The following is a 22,392-nucleotide window of genomic DNA, read 5'->3' as shown; positions in this document are numbered from 1 at the left end:
AATGGTGCAATCAGTGGGTCTGTGAGGAGGCAATTTATCAGAAGATTTTTCACTAAAAACATCCATGAGGTCCCAATATTCCCTTGGTATTCGTTCCTCCCCCTCAATCTTTTCCTGCCCCCTGGCTGCCAGTGAGGGGGTAGTAGTAGTATCAGAGGCTGGAGCTTCATGTTTTCCCTCTGGGGGTGTGGATGTTTGAATCCGCAACTACCCCTCCCTCCAGTTTATGCGTGGGTTCCATCTACGGAGCCAGGGGAGTCCCAAAATAAGGGGCCGGTCCATGCCAGGCGCAACAATAAAAGTTATTAATTCTTGGTGGGTACCCATCCACATCTCGATGGGTTCAGTGGAAAAATGAGCAGGACCGCCCCCCGCAATAGAGCCATCTATTTGGCAAAAAGCAATAGGGATTTTTAAAGTCTTTAGTTTCAAGCCCAGCTTCTCAACCATTTCATGGCTTATCATGCAACGGGAACGCCCAGAATCTAATAGAGCCAGAAGTTTTTCTGTTGCGCCAGAAGAGGGCACTCTAAGCTCAATTGGGATAAGCATAGGGCCGGAACAGGAACTTACCCAGCGATGAAAATCCTCATCATCAGATTTGTCAGAAGAGCTGGGGCTTCCGTCTCCCTCCTCCTCTGGCTCGAAGCGTCGAGAAGCATTGTCAGCAGCGAAGGCAGCCTCCTTCCTCTTGCTTGGAGCCTTCTCATGTTTCCTCTCCCTCTTGGGGGGGGGTGGAGCGGGTTGGGTCAGTTTGACGCGGCAATTCACAGCACGATGCTCCTCCTTTCCACAGCAGAAACAAGCGGAAGGCCTGGCTTTGCCTGCAAAACCTCCCCAGCCCTCACTTCTTGGGGGGGGGTGTTTAGGGGGTGCTAGGGGGGATTTCTCAGCTTCTTCCTCTTCCATGCAACGAAGCCTGATTAAGTCTAACTCAATGTCTGCAGCGTTCTCATACCAAGCTTCTAAACGACGGGGAAGGCGTCTGTTTATGCATTGCTGGTAAACATCTTTATCCAAGCCATCAGCGAATCGATCCAGCAAGGCCTCTTCTGACCACCCCCTCATATAGGCTGACAATTCCTGGAATTCCTGCACATAGTCAGGCACAGTTTTCTTTCCCTGTTTAAGGGCCGTAAATTTCAGCCTAGCGTGACGCTCGGTCAAAGGGTTGTCGAACCTCCTCCTCATGGCTCCCATAAATTCATCAAAATTCCTCAGGAGAGGGGAATTGCTATTATGTAGTCTGACCATCCAGTCGGCTGCTTTCTTCTCCAAGGCCATTAACACCATTCTCACTTTAGATTCATCTGTCTCTAAATCAGGCCAATATATTTCCATATAATTCCAGACCAGAATAATAAACAACCCGAGACCTCTGGGTTCTCTATCATACTTTACGCTTAAGGGTGGGACCTTAGCCATCCGGCGTCGCCTGCCCCCCCCCCCCTGCCCTCAGGATGTCTCTAGCCACAGGGGGGGAGGCTGGTTCTGGGTTTTCTTGTGCACATCCCCCTTTGGCCTCTCCAGTCTCCCTTAAGCTAGGCAGTGAGTACCTTTTCTCCAGTTCCTCTGTTGGTTCCCTTTCCACAGCTCTCTCTCGAATTTGGTGTTCACTCCATGCCTCTTCGAGAAGCCTCATGACGTGGGAGATTTTGTAGTCTTCCTCTCCAGAGCCACTCCAGTCAGCTGCTGTTTTTTTCTTTGCCCTCCTTCTCGTGACTCCAGCTTGTAATTCCTCAGGTTCCTCTTTCTGTCCCACACCCCAAGTCCATCTGGGACAGATGGCAGGTTCTTTCACTCTCAGTTCGGCTAGTCTTTCTGTTAGAGATGGTCCTGCCGTTGCACCCAGGTCTTCCTCCTGGTCGCTTTCATGTAAAGACATTTTCTTTTCTTTCTGTGAGGGCACCCCCTCAGTAGTTGTTCACTCCGGGTTGGGTGCGAGGTGAGATTCAGCTTATTGTCAGGTGCGACTTCATTTAATAATCAGGAAAGAAACCACTCAACTCCATTTGTTTGAAATTAAGTGTACTTTTACTAATTAGAAACGAACAGTAGCGAAGCTAAGCTGAATCTGGTTAATTAGGCGCGAAAGCAAAGAATATCATGTATAATTCAATCCCCTCCCCTTGGCACCCCAGTCCATAGTCCAATGATAATTCACCCAACTGTCAGTGGGAGATATCTTCAAAAAACATCACCAGGATGGAATGCTGGACAGTTAACCTTGGCGGGAAACTCCCTTCCTCCACATGCGCAGTAAGATGGTCAGGCAGCATCTAGAATCTTCCTCCAGCACATAATGATTCCCCTCCCAAATACCATGCCCCTCCCCTCCCCGTTTCAATGGCAGCCGAAGCAGCAGCAAAGCAGAGGCTGACACAGAGGTTTGTGAGTTCTAGGCCTCCCTAAGAAAATGAAACCTAGCAGGGTGACTTTGGGCCAGTCACATTCTCTCAGGTCAACCCACCTCACAGGACTGTTATTGTGTAGAAAATAGGGGGGTGGGGAGAAAGCATATTAGATATGTTTGCATATGTGTGTGTGTGTGTATGTATGTGTGTATGTGTATATTTATTTATTTATTTATATTTAGTGTCACAACCCCTGGTAAGCCCCAATTATGGGAGGAAGCTAACTGCTTCCATCATCTGTCAATCGGCTCGTCACAAGAGTCCATCATGACAGAAACCCAATATTTTTACTGTTGCCTTTGTTATTATTTGTGTATTTATTTTACTGTTTCCTTTTTGTTACATTTTGTTGTATTTGTGCTGATAAATTAAAAAAAAAATTGGGTTTCTGCCGGGATGGTCTCTTGTGACGAGCCGAAGGACAGAGAATGGAAGTAGTGATCTTCCTCACATATTTGGGCATACCGGGGGTTGTAAAAATCTAATAGATACCTTTCACCCTGGCTTGGCTGATAACGGATAAGAGCCTGTGGCCTAATGGCTAAGATATCTGCCTAGTATGTAATATAGCCCAGGGTCAAATCCCAGTAAGGGTATGGCTAGCTGATGAGAGCTAAATAGCTTGAAATGGATCTATACTAGTCTCCCTTTATTTATTTATCAGCACAAATACAACAACATTATATATATATATATATATATATATATATATATATATATATATATATGTGTGTGTGTGTGTGTGTGTGTGTGTGTGTGTGTGTGTGTGTGTGTGTGTGTGTGTGTGTGTGTGTGTGTGTGTGTTTATTTGTGCTGATAAATAAATAAAGGGAGACTAGTATAGATCTATTTCAAGCTATTTAGCTCTCATCAGCTAGCCATACCCTTGCTGGAATCAAACCTGTGCTCTATTGCCTCTTAGGCAGATGTGTTAACCATTGAGCTACAGAGCTGGACTCCTTATCAGCCAGGCCAGGGTGAATGGAAGTGTGATCTTCCTCCCATATTTGGGCATACCAGGGGTTGTGACTTTAAATATATACCTTTCACCCTGGCCTGGCTGATAAGGAGTCCAGCTCTGTAGCTCAATGGTTAACACATCTGCCTAAGAGGCAATAGAGCACAGGTTCGATTCCCAGCAAGGGTATGGCTAGCTGATGAGAGCTAAATAGCTTGAAATAGATCTATACTAGTCTCCCTTTATTTATTTATCAGCACAAATATAACAAATGTAACAAAAAGGCAACAGTAAAAAAATATTGGGTTTCTGTCTGGATGGTCTCTTGTGACGAGCCGAAGGACAGAGAATGGAAGTGTGATCTTCCTCCCATATTTGGGCATACCAGGGGTTGTGACTTTAAATATATATATATATACACACACACACACACACACATACATACATACATACACACATACACACATACATACACACACACACACACACACACACACACACACACACACACATATATATTTATATATATATATATATATATATATATATATATATATATATATATATATATATATATATATATATATATATATATATATATATATATATATATATATATATATATATATATAAAATACAGGATAACATTAGAATAGTAGGTATAATAATAATGGCCTGCACTGTCACATATTGTTGAGCAACTGAATGATGGAGAAACTTAATTCAGAGCACAGAGTACCTTTCCATAGAACGGCATAGCTTGCAAGTGTAAAGGAATGAGATAGAATCTTCTTATGCCTTCAGACACAATATTTTTCAGTGGACTCCATTCATACAAGAATGCTCCACTCTGTTACTCCTGGCATCAAATCAACTGCTCCAATTTCCAATGAGGGCAAATTCTGAAACTCAACTACATATTATCTCTGCTCTGATAAAAAAAATGAAGCCAAATCAAACAATCTGAAGAAGCACAGAAGTTTAAGTAAAGAGGGGAAAAGAATCACATTTGGCCTCTCTTGTTTCTTATTGTTTTGGCTGAGATCCTAGCAGGATTTCATTGTGACAGTCATCGATTTATGGCTAGGGTAGACAGAGTTTTCACTTCCAGCAAAACATTCTCCACTTCTAATCTAAATTGACGTTTTCCGGAAGACCGATCTTGAAGAACGAAGTGTGAACACAATGAAAGCTGTTTTATTCCCCACCCCTTTCTTGAGTGTTTAGGGTTCAAATTATAATCTTCTTCATGACTCCTTTATGGTTTTATCAAAACTTAAACAAATTGTGATCTAGTGATATTAAAGTTGCATTGCAAGTTATACAGTATTTTTTTAAAAATCAGATGAAGCTAGGAGCTTCTATGGTTGTGCAGGGTTTTGAATTCAAAGGTTTAAAAGAGATGCTTGGAGCATGCAAGGATACTCAAGCAGACATCTTTCTGCTTTCTTCTAAATATGAAGTTGTGTCGAGTTTTTTTCAATATTACGTTTGCCAGTTTTCAATTAAATTTCATGGCAACAAGTTTCACTGAGTCGCAACTTCATATTTCCAAACTTGAAGAGGCCTGGGAAGATGGATCAATGGGATGGTGGTCAGAAGTGAAGTAAAACAGATAAGTATGTTTCTTCTTGCAGATTCCTGGCTTATGGAGGGAGACAGGAAAAAGCTATATACTTGCATTTATGTCTTTTCACCATTTTAAAAAAATGTATATGGATATTTTATTTTCATAATTATATATACAGCTTGAAGATCCAGAGACGGAACAAAGAGGACTTCCAGGCACCTCATTGGATATACTATATTATATGATGAAATGATATTATATGATCCATTGTGCTTACTGTATTTGTTGGAGTATAAGATGCACCAAGATTTTGAAGAGGCAAATGTTAAAAAAAGGTTTTTGCACTCTGCAGACTTCTCAAAAATGGCCCTTTTTCGCGAAAATGGGCCCGTTTTTTGTCAAAAAGGGGGGGAATGCGTACCCCTTAGGAAGCTTGTAGAGTGTTCCTAGGAACGGGGGGGGGGGAAATGGCTTGTTTTTCGCTCATTTTTATCCTCCCCAGCCCCCAGGAGCACTCTGAAAGCCTCTTAAAGGCTATGCACAGCCATTTTTGCAAAGGGGGTGGGGTTTCAGGAGGCCAAAAATGCTGTATTCAGTGTATAAGACTCACCCAGATTTTCAGCCTCTTTTTGTGAGGGAAAAAGGTGCGTCTTATACTCTGAAAAATATGGTAATTATGGCATAATTAAAAGGAATTATCAGTAGGACAAAACAGGAAAAGCAGGACTCTGATCCATTCTACATATAGCTAGTCGTCAACTTACAACAGTTTGCTTAGTGAAGTTACAGTGGCACTGAAAAAAGTGACATGATCATTTTTCACACTTGCAATTATTGCCACATCTCCATAATGTGATCAAAATTCAGATGCTTTGGCAACTGATTCATATTTTGGATGCTTGCAGTGTCCCAGTGCAGTGTCCCAGGGTCATAAGATACAGATAATCTTCGACTTATAACAATTGAGCCCAAAATTTCTGTTGCTAAGCGAGACAGTTATTAAGTGAGTTTTTGTATCCTTTTCATGACCTTCTGACAAGCAAAATCAATGGGTAAAGCAGATTCACTTAACAACCCTGTTACTATCTTAACAAATGCAGTGATTCACTTAAAAACTGTGGAGAGAAAGGTTGTCAAATGGGGCAAAACTCCCTTAACAACTGTCTCACTTAGAAACAGAAATGTTGGGCTTGATTGTGGTTGTAAGTCAAGGAGTACCTGTATCTTACACATTCCTTTACTTCTTGTAGTACAAGCAAAATAAATAAGAATAAAAATGCGCAAAATGATTTATCTGGCCGTTTTTTTGTATTTTAACAGTATTTATATATACAAAATAGTTTCCATTTACATCAGCCCCATGAGGCAGTTTGCAAGCTGAGAGATACAAGTTTATCCCCCAGCAGTTTAGTCATGTATGCCTGGATAAACAGGGAATGAAGCTTGGCCTTGTTACACACATTTCATTCCTGTTACATGCAACTGAATTGGTCTTTGCAGATAGTAGATTTTATATTAGGCAAAGGTGAACTGAATGATGATTGATATTTTATATTTTCCTCGGTCACAATACGGATGTACCTGAAAGATGACTAGCTGACTTCATTACAGTTACAAAGCAGTTCCAATACATATATATGTATACATACATATACATATATATTCCATAAGTGTGGCAAGCAAATAGGTCTATGTATCATCTATGTATTTTGCAGATAAACTAGATAGTGGTCAGTTATTGAATTAATACATGGCAAAAAGAAAGGAAAATATATCTGTGCTATGACATATTTTAAATTATTTCATGACAACACTGGAAATAATTCCTTTATCCAAAACTATTCCAAGTAAAAGTCTTGCTGGTAGTGATGAGAATTTGGATGGGGCCCATGGACGAGAGGATTGATTTTCCTTCAGAGACCCTCTAAAAACTTCCAGTTTAATTGTAACTGTTAAGGTGGCAGGAGGGAGAAATTGTAAAAGCACAGAAAGTACTCATGTTACAGGAATGGTATTTAGTGCAGCTGTGCAAAGCGTTCAGAAAACGTGTGTCACACAATATGTCAATGCAATCCTTCAGAGCATGTTAGTAACAGTTGTACCATTTCTGTTTTGATTGCTGCTTTCAGTAGGAGGAGAAGCAGATCCAGATAGTACAGATTGACTTGAGGGTTGGAATTTCTGTTGTAAGTCATGATGACCATAAGCTGAGGCACCCACATGACCAAACCTGATTTTATGATGCTTATGTGGCGACTGTTAAGCAAATGCCATAATTATCAATAAATGCAAGTATGGACATTATTACTGGAAACTGACAGAAAAGATCAGAAACCAGCAAAAAGCATTATAAATTGCAGTCACATGATCAGGGAGCCCTTCAACCAGTTGAACCAGTTGCCAAGCACCCGGGGTGCAGTCATGTGACTGTGGAGATGTGTGCAGTTATCAAAACTACAGAACCGGGTCATAAGTAGCCTTTTTTTTTTAGGGGTGGGGGGTTTCTATCATAACTTTGAACGGTTGCTAAGCAATCAGTTGTCAAGTGAGGGCTACCTATACTGGGGAGGTGAAGTTCTGAAGTGCTGACAGAAGGCAGAATTTGCTTCTAAGCCTACAAGCTTCTCTTGATTCTTTCCAATTATCTCTGCAAGGTTAAATCATGCAAATCTTTATGTGAGTTTGTCAGCACCTAACGATTTATTGTTACTGTTAAGTGGCTGAAAAAAACTTCTCCGCCAAGTTAATGTAAGAGAAGTTCCAATAATTATATATTCACTCTATACAGTATTTCACCCCACTTTTGTCTATTTGTATTGTATCTATTTATTTGCATGTTGATGTGTTTCTATGCTTTCTATAATGCATATGGCACCTTTGTTCAGCAGTAATTTAGCTAATAGTGTCAATTATCTTCTTGCAGCTTTTTTCCAAAGATCTTCCTACAAGAAGAGGCTGCTGGATTCATGGGTGCAATTGTTTTTCATTTTCAGGACAGAATGCTTTTCGTGGACATCCAACAGGAGGCAATGATTGCAATCTAGGTGAGGCTGTAGAACATCTGGCATTGGCAATATGCATGCAGGTTAGTAAGTCCCGTGGTGACTCTTTATGTAACAGGAACAAAACAAACGGCAGGTTCACGGTTCAAGCATTCAACCAGCATGGAAGGTAAAGGATAAGGAAAGAAAGATATCCAAACCCAGGTTAGGATTAAAAATACTAATAAAATACTTATGGTCTGAATTTGTCTGGGTACCAGTGATAATTTCTGCTTATGTGCATTTTTTTTACAAGATTCATTTTGCATTTCCTCCCCAGATTCAATACCAGCCTTACAATGGTATTAAGATGCCTTTTTTGTGCTGAGTCTTAACACTGTGCACTGAGGAATAGTAATAACATGAAACAGGTAGAAAAAAAGATATGTAAATTGAAAACATGGCAAAGTGCCTCAAATTTCAAAGGGATTATAAAAGTCAGCAGGCAAATGGAACAGACTTGGAGGGTACAAGTGAGTCCTTCTTGCTTAGGCTTCCTCCCCAATAAAATATCTTTCATATCCTCCAGTTGTGAAGAAAAAAATAGTATCTGGAAGTATGTATCTCAAAAAGTGAGATTGAAACTATATGTTGCAATTGTACTAAAGCAAAGTATTTTTATCTCTTTTCTTCTTGAAAGAACTTGGTAAAACTCAGTGAGCTACAGATAATAGCAGCCCAGCAGTCTAAGGAATGGAATCTCAGTTGCTTGAATCTACAGCCCGTTTCACCTGTTCCCAGGTAGGAACCGCATAGCAAATTATTTCCCAGCAAGGCTCTATGTATTAAAGCAAAATATTTGCTAAATTGTGAGTATAATTTGCTTGTCTTGTTCAATTTATTCTAATTTCTCTTGCTGAAACAAAACCCTAAGGCAGACAAGATGGCATTAGTCAAGTCATTAGTAGTTGCCTTCAGTTTTTAATCTGGCAAAATTGTATTATTTTTATAAATGTGGACTAACCAGCACCTATCCAACCCTGAGTGATCTTTAAAAAGCTGCAGGATTGAGCCTGGTTATTATTTTAATTGGAATCACTAGGAATTCCCAGGACTACAGATTAGATTGGAAAATTAGAAGAAGAGCTCAATAGCAAACCACTTCCATATTGTTGCAAAGAAAATTATAGGATCATTTCATGAAGTCATCAGGAATCAAGCTGAACTTGAGGGAGATTTTGCTTTTATGCATGAGAACTTCATATTTGTGATAATTTACATACATAGTTCTTTTTGTCTCAAGATTCAGACTGTGGTTCAGGACCTTCATAGTTGGATGGAGGAAGCTCAGGAAAAGAGTATATGGTCTACATGCAATAATTCCCAACTTCAGTCTTTAGAATTCCTGCCTGAAATCTTAGAAACGTGCTGCCAGTGTCAGTCACATGATATGGACCAGTAGTCTGATTAGGTGAAGACAGCTCCCTATCTTCGTGTGATTGTGGGCTCATGTTGCATTGATCTACACTCTTCCTCAGAACAAGAAAGTACAGTGAGAAAGTTGCAAATTAAAATTATGCATTTTAGGTTAGACTAATGCAAGAAGGAATATGAATAGAGGAGCCCATTTCACACATAGCACTTTGGCAAGTATAATAAAAGGAGACAGAAGGGTACAATCAATATGTGCTTTGCTTAAACATAGAGGAAACTTTCTTCTTTAAGCAATTATGTATGTATGATTGTATCACATGAACATTAAAGTATTTATTATTCTCCAGCGGAATTGATATGAACCAGGCTGGAGGGAATCTAATATATTTTTTCTTAGTGGGAAATGTCAAATGGGAATGTTGAGAATTTCTTCAGATAGTTGGCTTAGTTTTGTTTTTTTAATACAGAAACCTAGTACTCTTGGAAATAACTACATTCTCTCTTTTTTTTAAAAAAAAAACCATTTTCTGTAGCATAACAGCTTCCTATAAGTACATTCATTTCCAGATGATTATAGAAGTCTTGAAATTGCTTCTGATGTAATAATTGTATTATCAAAAATGGAAAGCATACCAATTTTGAAACATGAATCCAAAATGTGTTTGTGTGTGCGCAACACTGGTGACCAGATGTACAATACACAGCACAAAGTTGATTCTTCTTATTTGCAAATTTGCCTATTTGTTAAAATTTATTTGCAGTCCCAAAATCAATATTTGCGCTAGGAAGGCTGGTTGGGAATATTGACTACGTTTAGCTTGAAGAAAAGAACATTTCAGGGAGACAAGTTTCCTTCAAGTATTTAAAGGCTGTCAGTAAAAGATAGAGCAAATTTGATCCATGATTCCAAAAGAAAAGATAAGGAAAAATTAATGTTAAACTTCAGGGAAGTCTTTTTTGGTTGGACATCAGGAAGATTTTCTTAATGATAAAATCTGTCTAGTAATCAAAGAAACTGCCTTGGTCACTTTGGCTTGGCTTTTAATGTGTGGTTGCGTGGTCTTCTGTCGGCGTGGTTATAGTAGTAGATCCCTGCACTAGGCAGGAGGTTGCATTAGATATTTTTCTAAATGTCTCAGAGAAACCAAACTTACGTGTAAAGAAAGTCCACTGAAAATTTTCCATCTTGATTAACCAGCAGTGATAATCAAGAGAGAAGCAAATGACAAACCTATGTAAGCAGCTTTAGAATTCAGTTCAGCCACAGGACAAAGAGTTCTTTAGCAACTCAATATATTGTTTCTTCAACATTCCTGGAGCACAAAGAACTTTCCCCAAAATTATTTCCACCAAGGTAAACTGAAGGTAGAAGATGATTTGAAAGATCTAGGTGTAAATGTACGTTCTTTATGGCCAATTGTACATCCACCTATGTATACATACCTATTTTTGATTTGTTTGCTTTTGCAGTGATATTGAAATTTCCAGGGGACAGGCTCCAAAACATATCCATATTCTTGCTAAAGAGATAGGATTGCTCACAGAAGAAATTGAAATCTATGGCCAAACCAAAGCCAAAGTACGTCTTTCTCTGCTGGAAAGGTTGAAAGATCAGCCAGATGGAAAATATGTACTGGTTGCTGGGTAAGAAATAGTAAATGTATTCCCCTTACTTTTGCTTAGATAACAAAATGTAGCTTGTATTTTCATTTAGATGGTTCCGTCTGCAACATTTAAATTTTTTTCTTTTCTCTTCACATGCATTATTAATGTATGTGAATTATCCTGAGCACCCTTGCATTTCTTTCATTCATTGATAGGAATGTTTGCCACCATTCATATTTATTACTTATTTGTGTGTCTGCCTTTTGTTTAGTAGCTTAAGAAGGCAAACATACAGTGGAGCTCCACTTTCCATTTTTCCTCACAACAATACCCCTGTGAGGTACTGGCCTAAAATCAACCACTGAATTTAGGTAAATGAAGATAGATTATAACCCGAGTCTCCCTGGCAATAGTCCACCATGCAATGCTTGGTCTTTAAAGCACATGTTAAATTCGCTACTTATAAGTTAACTGCAAGTTCTCTGAGGAGCAATTCTGGATAGTTAGTTACCTCTCCCTGAGACAACAGTAATTAAGGATTACTGTGATTGCTCTTATCAGCTCTCCCAAAGCAGGAGCTGGGGTCATGCCGTGAAGGCCTAATTTGTCTCTTTTACAAGTCAAACCATACAATATAACGTAAGAAATAAAGAACTTACATTAATGGATGTTTACATTCAGTTTAAATGTCTCCAGTTATCAATAGATTCTTTGCACTATTTATTAACTTAGAGCTTATTTTGGTTCCAGTCACCCAGGTAATTAGCAACACATGCTAAATAGCTCTGCTTTGAGAATTCGGACTCCATATCAGAGTTGCATCTTTTGTTGTTCTCCTTTGTTTTCAACTATACACCCTCCTGTCCTGTCTCATTGCTGTAATTATTAAAGCCCATTGTTACAACACTTTATATTTATATTTATTATTATTTATTTGTTATGTATGTATGTATGTGGTATGTAGGTATGTATTCTATCTTGCAATGAGCTACTGTGCCTGTACTGTACTGTACCTGTTTGTGTTTGTCTCCAGATAAGTATCACATAAATTCAATAAGTATATTCATATGCTTAATTTTTCCATACATTCTATCTTTAATTTTCTAGTAAGTGCTACTTATTCCATGATTGCTCCCTTTAGCAAATAAGGAAGCTGTCAAAAATTTGGCATGTCAAACTTAGGATTTTTCGGATGTGATAGGCTACCTGACCAGGTCTGCATAAACCCAGATAAACGGTAGATGGCACCAAAGTGTGCACATTTTCGTTTTAGAATATTGCAGAATATTCCAAAATTCATATCTAGTTCTTTATCACCAATCAATCATAATTATAGTCATAAGTCATTGAAGCCATTAAGTGACCATGCTTGATTTTGTAACCGTTTTTGTGGCAGTCGTTAGGTGAATGCAGTGGTCGTAAATTAAACACAGCGATCATTAAGTGAATCCATTTTATGCAATGGCTTTTTTTTTTTTTTTTTGCTAGAAACAAAGTAAATGCTGGAAACCAGAAAAAACATCAAAAATTGAAATTAATGACTGAGGTACGCTGCAAACAGCTGTAAAAGTGATCTGGTTGGCAAGAATCCAGAGTGCAATCATATGATTGTAGGGAACAGCTAGATTAGAAGTTCAAAATTAGATCATAAGTACCTTTTTAGGAGGCCCTCATAGCTTCAAACAGCCACTAAGGGATCAGTCGTTAAGTGAGGTCTACCTGTATGCTTCTTTTTTCTTTCATGTTCTCTTTAAACTGTTGTCTTTGGTTCAGAATGCAAATATAAAATGTTACATTTACAGAAAGTTCCCTTTCCAACATGAAGAGATCGTCAGATAGATAAGCTGTGCTGAGAGATAGGAACTGAAAACAATCTCCTTCTAGGCTTCTGTAACTTGGTTCCCTTGGCCCTATTGTGAAACATTGATTTTTCTGAGCTCACAAAATTGTTATATAGGGTTTTTTTAAAAAATAACGATAGACAAAATATTCAGTTCTTTTAAAAGATAAATTAAAAACATATTTCTGATTGCATCTTTCACCCAAAGCAAATGTAGCCTACCACGGACGCTGGACCTTTTGCAAAGTTTCTGCAGTTCAGGAAAATATGTTTCTAATTAGAAGTGGATTTCTAGCTTGAGCCTTTAGGAGGTCATGAAATAGGAGTTACCGCTTTTGGCTCACTTCTGCCTGAATGCTTGTATATCCCTGGGAATGAAAATGTAATCCGCAATGTCACATACCTTAAATAAACTACTTATTTCACTGCATTTGCTAAAGTACCACAGATTTAAACAGTTAAATGTAGCATATCTTGGCAAGCATTTTCTGTTAGAAATGGAGTGGGAATGATGTGAATGAAAATGTAATTTAGTTTTGTTTGGTTTTTAACTTGAATTTCTCTGGCTGATAAAAGAGATGCCCCAGATGAATAGCTTGGGTAGTTTTGAAATCTCTCTGCAGAAATGCACTGATTGCAGTGCAAATTTATGGTGGTCAGTGTTTTTACAGCTAAATAGAAACAGTTCCTCTTTACATGGGAATTATGGAACTGGATCTTTAACATATCTGAGCAATGGCATCCTAGAGAAGGAAGGTCTAATTCTGTTAAATAAGCACTGCTAATTTCCATAAGTGCTTTGTCAGATAGAAAAACACTTTTATGGTTTATGGTTTATGGTTTTTATTAATTTATAGGCCGCCCTTTTCCCTGAGGGGACTCAGGGCGGCTTACAATTTATAGGGAGGGGGATACAAGACAATAAAACAATAAACATGAAAACAATGCAAGTAAAAGTAAAACACAACATTCATCATTCGGGTGGGGACAGATTACACTCTTTATCCCCAGGCCTGACGGGATAGCCAGGTCTTGAGGGCTGTGCGGAAGGTCTGGAGGGTGGTGAGGGTACGAATCTCCACGGGGAGATCGTTCCAAAGGGTCGGAGCTACTACTGAAAAGGCTTTCCTCCGCGTAGTTGCCAGTCGACACTGACTGGCAGATGGAACTCGGAGGAGGCCTAATCTGTGCGATCTAATAGGTCGCAAGGAGGTAATTGGCAGGAGGCGGTCTCTCAAGTACGCAGATCCACTACCATGAAGGGCTTTATGGGTGGTAAGTAGCACCTTGAAGCGCACCCGGAGATCAACAGGTAGCCAGCGCAGCTTGTGGAGGATAGGTGTTATGTGGGCGAACCGAGGTGCACCCACAATCACTCGCGCGGCCGCATTCTGGACTAGCTGAAGTCGCCGGATGCTCTTCAAGGGTAGCCCCATGTAGAGCACGTTGCAGTATTCCAGCCTAGAGGTCACAAGGGACTGTTGTGAGAGCCTCCCGGTTCAGGTAGGGTCGCAACTGGCGCACCAGGCGAACCTGGGCAAATGCCCCCCTGGTCACAGCCGTCAGATGGTGGTCGAAGGTCAGCTGTGGGTCCAGGAGGACTCCCAAGTTGCGAACCCTGTCTGAGGGGTATAAAATTTGGCCCCCCAGCCTGAGTGATGGAACACTAACCAAATTATTGGGAGGGAAACACAACAACCACTCGGTCTTCTCCGGGTTGAGTACAAGCTTGTTAGCCCTCATCCAGTCCCTAACGGCTTCAAGACCCCAGTTCATCACGTCCACCGCTTCATTGAGTTGGCACGGGGCGGACAGATACAGCTGCGTATTGTCCGTGTATTGGTGGTATCTTATCCCGTGCCTCCAAATGATCTCGCCCAGCGGTTTCATGTAGATGTTGAATAGTAGGGGGGATAAGACCGAACCCTGCGGCACCCCATATGTTAGGGGCCTAGGGGTCGATCTTTGCCCCCCAACTAACACCGACTGCGACCTGTCCGAGAGGTAGGAGGAGAACCACTGTAAGACAGTGCCTCCCACCCCCACCTCCCGCAGTCGTCGCAGAAGGATACCATGGTCGATGGTATCGAAAGCCGCCGAGAGATCAAGGAGAACCAGGATGGAGGCATGGCCTCCATCCCTGGCTCTCCAGAGATCATTGGTCAATGCAACCAAAGCGGTTTCTGTGCTGTAACCAGGTCTGAAGCCCGACTGGAAGGGGTCAAGGTAATTGGCTTCCTCCAAGGACCGTTGAAGCTGGAAGGCCACCACCTTCTCAACAACCTTCCCTACGAAGGGGAGGTTGGAGACTGGACGATAATTGTTGAGTACAGCTGGATCCAAGGATGGTTTCTTCAGGAGGGGTCTCACCACCGCCGCTTTAAGTGCGGCGGGGAAGTGCCCCTCCCGAAGGGAGGCGGTGATAACCGCCTGGATCCAGCCTCGTGTCACCTCACTGCTGTTAGTAACCAGCCAGGAGGGACACGGGTCCCTCCCACATATATCCCCTGCAATTTTGGTTCACCAAAATACTCTTAGTCATACAGTCATTTTTATCACTTTACACTCTGCATCATTAGTACTTTTTTAAATCTTATATTTTCTCCAAAGAAACATGGTGGTTCAGTGGCTAAGACACTGAACTTGTCGATCAGAAAGTTTGGCAGTTCAAATCCCTAGCGCCCTGTAATAGAGTGAGTTCCCGTTACTTGTCCCAGCTTCTGCCACCCTAGCAGTTTGAAAGCACGTAAAAAAATGCAAGTAGAAAAATAGGAACTACCTTTGGTGGGAAGGTAACAGCGTTCTGTGCACCTTCGGCATTTAGTCATGCCAGCCACATGACCACAGACATCTTTGGACAGTGCTAGCTCTTCAGCTTTGAAACAGAAATGAGCAGAAACGACTAGCAAAGATGTTTGAGGGAAACCTTTATCTTTATTTCCTCCAATTTTTTTAAAAGGTTCGGACTCAGCCTTAAATTTCCTGTTATATGTTTATAAAATTGTAGATAGGTGGCTATTTATACATTGCCTTTGAAAAAAAGGGAAGCCTACAGGCGTACCCTTGTGTTGTTGCACTTTGCTTTATTGTGCTTGCTTTCACCAGCAAAAAGATTATTATTCACTGGAGGTCAGGTGATGATTAGCATTTTTTAGCAATAAAATATTTTTTTAATTAAGGTATATATATTGGTTTTTTTTAGCTAATATTATTACACAGTTAGTAAGCTACATTATACTATATAAACATAGCTTTTATGTACACTGGGAAAGCAAAACATTTGTGTGACTCATTTTACTATGATATTTGCTTTATTGTGGTAGTCTGGAATTGAACCCACAGTGTCTCTGAGATATGCCTGTATTGTACTCATTTTTATTTCTTTGTAGCAATTAAGGATATATTGAAAAGCTATAACCTTCATGACATTATAGACCATGTGTTACTAATTTCTTTCTACTCTTAATTCTCTTTATCTGTCGTTCATGCATTGTGATTTATATCCTTCTCTAAAATGATCAATAAAATAATATTTAAAAAGAATCATAACTTCAAAACTACTGGGAGTAAATGATGGAAGCAGCAAAAAATCCTGTCATCTGATTGATTGATAGCTTGATAGGTATAAAAATGGACGGGTATGAGTGAAATTTAATTATTTTAAATAATATAAGTGCACATTTTGAAACATTGACTGTGAATAATGATTTCAATGTGTCTCAGCATGCAACACATTTTTTAACATTTAGTTTGATATTCTTCTTGTGCCATATCTGTCATTGGACGTTAGTAATCATGTTGGCAATCCTATTTTCATCAAAAGTCGCATGAAAAAGTGCTGCTGAATTTTGTCCAAACTAGTCCCTTAGATTTTAGGTTGATATTAGCTAATAAAAATAAAATATCTGGAATATTTTCAATATATATGTTTAAATATGAATTAAATTCTTACCATATTTTAGTTTATGACCAAATTGATAAAATGTCTTATATGATGCAGTTCCATTTTAACTCTCATTTGGAAATTAATTAGTTGGGTTTTTGGAATAGACAAAACATCCAGTTCAAACTTAAGTTTGATTTTGAAAAGAATCTATCTTGCTCCAGAGATTCATTCATTACACTCTCAGCTTGAATCTGAATATTTGTATATCTCTTTGAATGCACTGAACTCACAAAAGATGTAAATTGTGTTTAACACAAGAAATTTGGGGAGAGGAACTGAATATTTATAGTCAGTTATGATATGCTGTATATTAAATTGATGTCCACTAATCCAAACCAAATTGAGTATGGCACTTTTATTTCAAAAGGAATATACTAATTGTTGGTTTCATAATAGGCCACGATTATAACTTGACAACAACCCACTGTGATATAATTTCAGAAATGTCATATTTAGCAATGATGCCATGTTTAAAACAACAACATAATGTGTGCAGTCACATCACAATGCATATATTGCCATTTGCCCCCTTGGTGCCTTCTCATTATTGCCCACATTACTAATTGGTTGGAAGAACTGGATGAAATTTAGTTTACCTTTTAGTTTACCTTTTCATTTCTGTCTATGTAGGTTTATAACATATTTTTTACTCTTTATGACATATTCATATGTTAAAGGGAGGCAGAGCTTCAATCACTTAATAGCACCTGCCATTATGAAGCTAGTGACCATCACTTCAGAAACTCCTAGGACAGTAGGCACAACATTAATATACCTCAAGCCAATTCTAAGCTGCCAGTGAATTTTGATTGCACATAATATCTCTCAACTGGTAATACTTTTAACACAAATTTTATTATTTGTGTACCATATCAACTATGTTTAAAAAGGGGAAATTAATTAAAGAAGAAAATCTCTAACCCTCATACCTTCACTGTTCATACTCAAGAAGATTATTAAGCTGTTTTCCCATATGTCCTCAGTCATCCAAGTTTCTAATCTTTTATTATCAAGAAATGCCATCCAGCTCAAAGAGATTTCATTGTATGGAAGTTTTTTTTCTGCCAGCCTTACATTTCAAAATCACTGCATCCCCCAGGGTCTTAGGGTTTTAAACTTTAGTTCAATTTTATTATTTAGAGCAGATTTTTCGATGATATCAGAATGATGATAAAGGTCAATCCTATATGAAGTGTAGTGCACCGTAGCACTGCAAAGCTTGAGAAATCCTATCTTACCGATGTTGTGATTCACTATTTTTGCTAAAATAATAATTTATAATATAAAATAATAATTTGAGTAGGAGCTATAGATGCATAGGTGTATTCCTATTGTTCACAACTTTACTACGACTCTTTTTAAAGGTCTAATATGATTAATTATCAGAAGTAAAGGTAAAGGTTCCCCTCGCACATATGTGCTAGTCGTTCCCAACTCTAGGGGGTGGTGCTCATCTCCGTTTCAAAGCCGAAGAGCCAGCACTGTCCGAAGAAATCTTCGTGGTCATGTGGCAGGCATGACTAAACGGCAAAGGCGAATGGAACACTGTTACTTTCCCACCAAATTGGTTCCTATTTTTTCTACTTGCATTGTTTTACATGCTTTCGAACTGCTAGGTTGGCAGAAGCTGAGACAAGTAATGGGAGCTCACTCTGTTACGTGGCGCTAGGGATTCGAACCGCTGAAATGCCAATCTTCTGATTGACAAGCTCAGCATCTTAGCCACTGAGCCACCGTGTCCCCTAATTATCAGTCGTAATTGTTGTCTAATTTATGTATCATCCTAGATTGTATTCTTTCTGTTTTATTCTATGATTGTCATATGTTTGTGCCTGGATTAATTTTACATAAGAATGGTAAAATATCATTGTTTGATTGAAATATCCTTATTTAGGCTAGGACCAGCAGAATTCTATTTATTGTCTTATATTGTTAGGATTACGCCGACACCTCTTGGAGAAGGGAAGAGCACTGTGACAATTGGCTTAGTCCAAGCACTGACAGCCCATCTTAAAATAAATTCCTTTGCCTGCCTGAGACAGCCTTCTCAAGGACCTACTTTTGGTGTTAAAGGTAAGCATTACTTCCTCCTACAAGAGCTGGCAGTAATTTCCCTTTGAAAATCACAGGAGGGTTGGCTGGTAACATCATGTTTGGCTGGTTGGCTGGTGACATCATATTAATAGAGTTGATAGAGCCAAAAGTTGTGGACTTTTTAACACAGGAATCCCCAAACTTGGCAACTTTAAGACTTGTGTTCTTCAACTCCCAGAATTCAAAAAAAAATTATCAGACTATTCTCTAGGCTATGACTCTTATTCCTGTCTCTCAAAGCTATTTTCACAGCTCATTACATCACCTTAAGTTTTAGACACCCTGTTTATTTCTTAAAGTCCCCTCCCCATATGAAACGAAACCCAATTTGAGAGGAATAAATTTGTTTCATTCCTTAAATCGCTGTAGCTATAGCTTTTTAATACAATGTGTTAGTCTGGAAAGGTGTTGGCAGTCTCCTGAGTTTTGACCCTCAGATGTCTGAAATACTTCATACCCTTCCAAATTCGCCAAGCATTTACCCTGTTCCAGGGCGTTTTGAGGTATTCTCACAGACCCAAAAGATGCTGGAGACCATAGGCAATCCAAATCTGATATAAGGAAATTGAATTAACTTCCTGATCATTAATCCTGAGCTGAGTAAGGAGGGAATGTCAACTTGAAATGAGGGGAAATCATGACCTCTATTGTCCACAGTTTGCTAACATGTTCTCTTCATTGTTAGGAGGAGCAGCAGGAGGTGGATATGCTCAAGTCATACCCATGGAAGAGGTAAACACATATTTTGCCTTGGAAAATTAAATAATGCAGAGGGCCTAATTGTCCTCTGCATTAAGGAGTGATTTTTCTGTGAAATTAATTTAAATAGCACCCCAACTTTAATTTTTAAATAATGACTTCAACTTGGGCCAAGATAATTTGCTCCCTGAGGTGGGGTGCACATTTCATCTTTGGTAGCATTGCACGACATCCCAGATTCAGACACAACAAAAACTTCCAAAACAAGGGTTAAGCTAGGCAGTCCTAGAAAGAATTGACTGCCTAGTTTCTAGTGCCTTTCACCCCAAAAATCAACCTTCCTCTGTTTATACCAGGGCCATCCTGAAAATTTCATTTTGTGTACCAGTTTGCATATGATCCTAGATCAGTGATAGCTAACCCTTTCCGGACCGCGTGCCCAAAGCGCACGAGCGCAAATGCTCACACACATGCCAAAAGCCCCAAAATGCAGTGTGTTCCCCCCACATGCACATGTGCATACACACGCAGCCCCCATACATGCATGCATGACTCTCACACACATGCCTCCTGCATATGCACACATGCCCCTTGCCCCTCACGCTCTTGCACACAACCCCCCGCCCTCCACGCATTTATGGCAGAAACCCAAAGGCCAGGTGGCTGGCGGGAGGTGCACATATATGTGCGTTGGAGCTGAACTGGGGCAACAGCTCGTGTGCCATCAGAGAGGGCGTGCATGCCACCTCTGGCACTCGTGCCATAGGTTTGCCATCATGGTCCTAGATCGTGGCTCTACTCTCAGTCACTCATGCCCTAGTCATGTCTCAGTTAGGCTACCGCAATGTACTCTACATGGAGCTGCCTTTGAACAGCATCTGGAAAATTCAGGTGGTACAAAATGCAGTGGCACAAGCAATTACCCAGTTCAAGGTGCTGGTGTTGATCTTTAAAGCCTTTATGGCATGGGACCAGGTTATTTGAGAACTGCCTCTCCCTGATTTCATCTGCCCGTCTCACTAGATCTAGTAGAGAGGGCAAGTTATGGGTTTCATTTTCTAGGAAGCTACTTTTAGTGGATTGTAGACAGCGAGCCTTCTTTGAAATGGTGCCCACATTGTGGACTCTTCTCCTCCACTGAGGTGAGGTTGGCCTCCTCTCTTTGAGCTTCTGAAGGTCACTTAAGATTTGGCCTGGGGACCCAAGGTAGTGGGTGAGCTAGTGAGATGGCTGCACTATTGACAACGTCCCTTCTTCTAATTTTTATTTTAGCTTGGTTTTTTGTAGTTGTGGATGTTTTAATTGTTAATAATTGTAATAACATTTGTGGGTGCTTATTGATTGTTTTAACCTATAAGATTCACTTGTTCTGTGAGGTGTGTGGCTATATAAATTATATAGGTACATGATATACAGACAGACACATGAACAGACTCATTCATTCATTAGGTTAATTTTCTCAGGGATATTAATTAAACTTTTCAGTTAAGGAAACACATGAAAAGCTTTACTTGCCACCCAGATTTTTATTTCTTATAGAGTCTGAAGTGGATTCATACAGTTATTTTAAAACAAATGTCATTTTTGTTCCTCTTTACCCAAATCATAAATCAAAATGATCTCTAAATGGATCTGTGCAAATCACCCACAGCCTGCCACATTAAAAAAGTAATATTTTCAACTTTCCTGTATGAATTTCTGCTTAGGTCATGAGATATTGAACACAGAACTGGGACCATCTATAGTGTAGTAAATCACTTCAATCACGACAGTTATGATTCCATAATATTTCAAACTGCTCATCTGAACTACTAATCCCAGAAGTGAAAGTGTTTGGATGGGTTGAATCAACTGACACTAGTTTAATGTAGTGTGCAAAAAGAAGGTCTTTTTCATATTTCATTCCTATATAGTTCAACCTTCACTTAACTGGTGATATTCATGCCATTACTGCAGCAAATAATTTGCTGGCTGCTGCCATAGACGCTAGAATTCTACACGAGAACACTCAGTCTGATAAGGTAAGAATAATCCTTCACTCCACTGTAATTTTCTGTGAAATGCAATTTTGAGAATATAATAATTAAAACCATTTCAAATATTTCATCATTGACCGCTAGGAGTTTGAAGGTCTGAGACTTGTGTGGAAAAAAGAAAAGTTGGGTTTCTCCCTTGCTTTCTTCCCCTTCCTTCCTTCCTTCCTTCCTTCCTTCCTTCCTTCCTTCCTTCCTTCCCATTATGAAGGAGAGGTTTTCTTTAATGATGACAGAATGATTCAAAGTTTCAAACCCTTTCTGATCCTACCATGATTACTATTACTGGGGCTATTACTATTTTGAAAAAAAAGAAGGTAGTGCCTACTCATGCTTGTAGACATTAATTAAGGATTTCTCAGCCTTGGCAACTTTAAGACATGTGGTCTTCAACTCCCAGTATTCTCCAACCAGCATATGCTGATTGAGGAATTCTCGGAGTTGAAGTCCATATGTCTTAGTGTTACCAGAGTTGCGAAATCTTGCAAATGGATTTCTCTCCTCCAGAAGTCTGACTAGAACTTGTACTGTAGTGGGCACAAATCCATGTACTTAGATTACCAACAAGAAAATGTTGCCCCTCAACATTTCAATCAATCAATCAATTAATTAGAATAGAGCTGGAAGGGACCTTGGAGGTCTTCTAGTCCAGTCTCCTGCTCAAGCAGGAGACCCTATGCCATTTCAGACAAGTGATTATCTAGTCTCTTTTTAAAAACCTCCAGTGATGAAGCACCTACAACTTCTGAGGGCAAACTGCTAATTGTCCACACTCTTAGGAAGTTTCTCCTTAATTCAAATATTTCATCACTGACTGC

General features: G+C 39.6%; 1 protein-coding gene across 1 annotated transcript in view; it reads left to right on the top strand.

The window, feature by feature from the left end:
- MTHFD1L (methylenetetrahydrofolate dehydrogenase (NADP+ dependent) 1 like) overlaps positions 1–22,392 on the top strand; it is a 160,627-nt gene that overhangs the window by 27,191 nt on the left and 111,044 nt on the right. Inside the window, exons 9-14 of the mRNA XM_087718294.1 lie at positions 7,936–8,027; positions 8,624–8,724; positions 10,828–11,001; positions 18,685–18,821; positions 19,528–19,574; positions 21,455–21,562. Of these exons, the coding sequence (XP_087574420.1) occupies positions 7,936–8,027; positions 8,624–8,724; positions 10,828–11,001; positions 18,685–18,821; positions 19,528–19,574; positions 21,455–21,562 (659 nt within the window). The remainder of the gene's footprint in view (positions 1–7,935; positions 8,028–8,623; positions 8,725–10,827; positions 11,002–18,684; positions 18,822–19,527; positions 19,575–21,454; positions 21,563–22,392) is intronic.

Source organism: Thamnophis sirtalis, unplaced genomic scaffold, assembly GCF_051295495.1.
Source record: "Thamnophis sirtalis isolate CommonGarterSnake01/CBP01778 unplaced genomic scaffold, rThaSir2_p1.2 scaffold_6, whole genome shotgun sequence".
In the NCBI taxonomy this organism is placed as follows: domain Eukaryota; kingdom Metazoa; phylum Chordata; class Lepidosauria; order Squamata; family Natricidae; genus Thamnophis; species Thamnophis sirtalis.
This window is presented reverse-complemented; position numbering and strand designations above follow the sequence as displayed.